Genomic DNA, 5,126 nt, shown 5'->3' with positions numbered 1-5,126 from the left:
CTTTTTTGTGTTGATTGTCACTGCACTGTGCATAGCAGAAACTCTTGCTCTTGCTCCAGACATTGTAAAGGGGTCACAGGCACTAGGGCCAATTTTTAGAATACTCAAAAGAGAAACAGCCATACACTCTAATGATCCAACAACAAATGTGGTTGCTGATATCAGAGGAGACATAGAATTCAGAAATGTAAGCTTTCATTACCCTGCAAGATCTGATATCACCATTTTTGACAACTTGAATCTGAGGGTGTCAGCAGGTAAAAGTCTTGCAGTTGTTGGCCCAAGTGGTTCGGGGAAGAGTACTGTGATTGCACTAGTAATGAGATTTTATGACCCTATTTCCGGAGCAGTTATAATTGATGGGCATGATATCAAAGGCTTAAATTTGAAATCTTTGAGGAAGAAAATAGGACTAGTCCAACAAGAGCCAGCATTGTTCTCGACAACAGTGTATGACAACATCAAGTATGGGAATGAGGAAGCATCCGAAGTTGAGGTAACGAGGGCAGCAGAAGCAGCAAATGCCCATGAATTCATAAGCAGAATGCCTGAAGGGTTCAAAACTCAGGTTGGAGAGAAAGGAGTGCAGTTATCTGGGGGGCGAGAAACAGCGAGTGGCAATTGCTAGAGCTATACTGAAAGATCCATCGATTCTTCTTTTAGATGAAGCCACAAGTGCATTGGACACAGAGTCTGAGAAGCTGGTTCAGGAGTCCCTTGATAAGCTAATGGAAGGCCGAACAACCATTTTGGTAGCACACAGATTGTCAACTATTCGTGATGCAAACAAGATTGCACTGCTGCAAAATGGTAGGGTGGTGGAAATGGGCAGCCATGAGCAGCTGATTGGAACACCCGGTAGTCTGTATAAACAATTAGTCAGACTACAGCAAGAGAAGAGTGAACAAGTGCTTGATTAATTCAAAAGCACTCTTTTCAATCACAGGCTTTGCAAAATCGTTGTATAATGTATATTGTACGTACAAGAATAGGCAGCTTCTGGGGATGCCCTAATAAGATCATTGTACATGTGGACAGTAATGCTTTCACAATTTCTGTATAAGAAACCACCACCATGTTCGTCAATACCAGATTTCCTTCCTAGAATATTCAAATCAAACATGAGAAAGCTCATATCTGGATACAGCAAGAAACCATGTTTAGCTCTTAATACTCATATCCCAAATGAATGATACAATGCAGAATTCAAATTAACACCAAGTTTATTATCAATGTAAGTGGCCTTACTCGATCACACTAATAAACAGTGAAATCTAGGAGTGCCGATTACTAATACAACAATATTCACTCCAGGAAGCACTTCTTTCACAATAGGGGTCTTCATCACATCTGGTTAATACATGAGTTGTACATGTTTTAACAAGGCTAATCAGCTAATTCTTCCTTCAAACCAGTCTGAAACAAACGATCTAATGCTTTCACCTGAATCCCTAGAATGTCAGTCGCTACTATACACATTGCTTCCTTGAGGAACTAAGTACAAAGGAGTTGCTGAAGAAGATGAGAGGTAATCTGGCCAGTAAATATCTCTTGAAATCACAATATTGAGCAAGCCTTATGTGCCCTTCTCTTTTTTTTCTTTTGCTTTGGTGGCTGGAGCACCACCTTAATGGCTGCGTCAAAGACAGCCTTCACATTCTGCCATCACAATAACACAGATTTCCATCAGTAACAAGATGTGAAGACAAGTGATACATTTTTCAAGAGGAGAAGAAGATAATATGCTTACCTGCTGTGTTTTCGAGCTACACTCAATATATACGAAGGAGCTCCAATCGGTTTCTTCATCTCCTCTCCCTTTACACAAAAAAGAAAACTAGAAAATCAATCTCATAGACAAGTCAACAGAGATTAGCTTTTGAGGAGAAGCCGCAGTATTTACCTGAGCACCGGAGATGGGCACTGCACCAGCATGGTCCATCAAGAATTGTTTATCATCACGAAGATCTGCACATGCAATGTTAAGTTGAGTCGTTCATAGGGTTAGAAAATTTAGTAGTAACTAATGATTGATGACAATAGGGCTTGAGACTGAATGCACAATCACCACAAGCATTCCATGAAGTAAGATGAGAACCCTATATAACGTTCACTGAATGCAAGCAGTACATGGCCAATTATTGATCAAAGTTACTAGTTCAGTGAGATACAATAATATCAGGAGCCACGAACAGTAAATAACAAGCCCATGGCAGCCACAAACAGTAAATAACTATAGATGACTGCTACTTCTTTAGAAACACGTCTCTGGAAGTAAATCACCTGTTCCCGAGTTCCCAGTGCCAACCATGTGCCTTCAGTTACATTTCGCCACGTGTTTTGCAAACTTAACCCCTCTGACTCTGTTAACACTATTTCCTCATTAGAAAAAAACAAATCTCAGTTAACCAAAAATGAGCATTTCTCATAGGATCCTCTCTCATATTCCCCAATCCTCTCGATCGGTTTCAATTCCTCATAAAAATTCTCTCTGGTTCAATTGAAACAGATCAAATCTCAGACAAACATAAATGTAGCTCTGGAACACAAAGGGAGATCACATTATATGAGAACAAGAAGAGTTGAGAGTCTTTCCCTTTGATAACAAACCGCAAGTAATTCATAACATGATTGTACAAGGAGACAAAGAATTCATGAAACTCATTTTAGATCTGCAAATCTACAGCGCTCTACCCATCTGATCGACTTGCTCCTTAATTGATTATAAGATCGAGAAACCAAATCAACCAAATACAGATGACGTTTCATTCATCTGGAAAAATAGGCTAGGGAAATGAAGAGTCAAAAACAAATCATCATTCTCTTCCCAAAATCTACCACACCCATCATCCAAAAAATACGAATTGTATTCTAATTGAACCAGAAAACCCTTATATAATGGAAAATATAACTCTGAACAGAAGATATGGATTCTAAAGGAGATGAACCCAGAAAGAGAGGAAGATAACGGTTCAGTTTTGTTTTTCTAAGAGAATGACAGATTTAACGGTGTTAGTTTGCTGTAAAGTAATTGTCAGATGTCAAAATATAATTGAAGGAACAGGGTTGGCACTGGGAATTCGGGAACAGGTGATTTACTTCCCACGTTTCTGTCATGCAGCAGAACTCCGACACTGATCAGGCGCAAATTAATTAGCAGTGGTAAATTGGTTGGAAGCCTCAACTACTTCTATCATGTACAGTGTGCATTTATTGGCGGGAATGGACTGCAATCCTTCCATGAATTTTTCATGAAACAACGTACTAGTTTTTGCTTATCTTTCCAATTTTGAACTCTTTTCTTCTCTGAGCAACAACTTCGGCTAATTGGTATACAATGGAGGAAGTAGAGCTTGCCTCCAACTCAAGTGAGGTTTCGGGCACAAACCCACATCCGAAAATGCCCCAACCAGTGCATTCAAACAAGCAGAACCTGGGCAGTGTTTCATTTCTTGGCCTCTTTGCTGCTGCTGATCAAATGGACTATATCTTAATGCTTTTCGGAAGTTTCGGATCCTGTATCCATGGTGCAGCATTACCTGTATTCTTTGTCTTGTTTGGTCGGATGATTGATTCTTTGGGGAATATGGCTATGCATCCTAACGAAATATCTTCCAGGATTTCTGAGGTAAAACATTTCATACACAGCTAACAAAAACGATCGAATTTCCAGTGACGTTTTGTTATGCATGGTTGATTGTACACGAATCAGCCCCATTAATTAATCACGGTTTTCAGTCGTCTGCAACATGTTAGCAGTAATTTCTTTAAAGCTGTACATGTATTTGACATGTCCTTTGATTCATTTGCAGTATGCTTTGTACGTGATCTATCTTGGAATTGTTCTTTTTATATCAGCATGGATAGGTATGTTTCATAATTTCAATTTCAAAAGCACAACTCTTGAGATATGCTGTTGACATTTTGATCCTTCAGGTGTGGCATCTTGGACGCGAACTGGTGAGAGGCAGACAGCTCGTTTGCGATTGAAGTATCTTCAATCAGTTCTAAGAAAGGATATAAGTTTTTTCGACACTGAAGCCAGAGATGCTAACATCATTTTCCACATTTCAAGTGATACAATATTAGTCCAAGATGCAATAGGAGACAAGGTAACAAATATACAGAAACTTAGTCTATACTTATTGATCTAGAACCATATATAATGAGATGTTTCGAAAGGAGCACTTACGTCTTGTATGATCTTAATGCAGACCGGCCACACTTTGCGTTACCTTTCTCAGTTTGTTGTTGGATTCGCCATTGGATTTACATCTGTATGGCAGCTCACGCTTCTTACTTTAGCTGTGGTTCCACTGATAGCTATTGCAGGGGGTGCTTATACCATAATCATGTCCACCTTATCAGAAAAAGGTGAAGCTGCTTACGCTGAAGCCGGAAAAGTTGCTGAAGAGGTACATACTCAAAACTGCTTTGTGTATCTTGTTCTGTTTTTTATTTTCCTCTACACCTTCTGCGTTGTCCTCCAGGTTATTTCACAGATTCGTACTGTGTACTCATCTGTGGGAGAGGACAAAGCTATTGAAACGTACTCTGAGTCACTTAACAAGGCACTCAAACTTGGTAAGAAAAGTGGGGTTGCAAAGGGAGTAGGTGTAGGCTTTACATATGGACTGTTGTTTTCTGCGTGGGCATTGCTCCTCTGGTATGCTGGCATACTTGTAAGACATCATGACACAAATGGAGGCAAAGCATTTACAACGATCATCAATGTCATCTTCAGCGGATTGTAAGTTTTCTACTGGCAATATGTAATAATGGGGTTTTTGAAATTTCAAAATTTATTGAAAGCAGGCACGGAGCCAGGTACAACATTGGTAGGGCTCAAGCCCAACCAAGATTTTAAAAATAAATATTTTAATTCATGTGTCATTGAAATGCATCACAAGCTTTTGCAGCGGTGGTTTTGCATTTTAGTAATTTAGTTAATTAATTCCCAACCCACCCGAGTTTGAACTTGTCCGTACTCATCTAGTAATCATCTTTTTCTTTTCTCCTCTTGCATACTAGGCTCAAAGAGAAATTTTATTCACACATACCAAATTTCTTAATGCACATCCCTATTTTTTGATATCTTTTTTAATACAATTTTACCCTTCTCATGA

At 39.2% G+C, this 5,126-nt stretch overlaps 1 protein-coding gene across 1 annotated transcript in view; it reads left to right on the top strand.

Annotated features, from left to right (window-relative positions):
- Window positions 1-5,126, top strand: part of LOC101306304 (ABC transporter B family member 13-like) — a gene marked incomplete at its 3' end in the record, with an annotated part of 9,443 nt that overhangs the window by 2,461 nt on the left and 1,856 nt on the right. The window contains exons 8-13 of the mRNA XM_004292890.1: window positions 643-858; window positions 3,312-3,628; window positions 3,813-3,867; window positions 3,937-4,112; window positions 4,215-4,415; window positions 4,491-4,750. Of these exons, the coding sequence (XP_004292938.1) occupies window positions 643-858; window positions 3,312-3,628; window positions 3,813-3,867; window positions 3,937-4,112; window positions 4,215-4,415; window positions 4,491-4,750 (1,225 nt within the window). The remainder of the gene's footprint in view (window positions 1-642; window positions 859-3,311; window positions 3,629-3,812; window positions 3,868-3,936; window positions 4,113-4,214; window positions 4,416-4,490; window positions 4,751-5,126) is intronic.

Source organism: Fragaria vesca, linkage group LG2 (genome assembly GCF_000184155.1).
Source record: "Fragaria vesca subsp. vesca linkage group LG2, FraVesHawaii_1.0, whole genome shotgun sequence".
NCBI lineage: Eukaryota > Viridiplantae > Streptophyta > Magnoliopsida > Rosales > Rosaceae > Fragaria > Fragaria vesca.
This window is presented reverse-complemented; position numbering and strand designations above follow the sequence as displayed.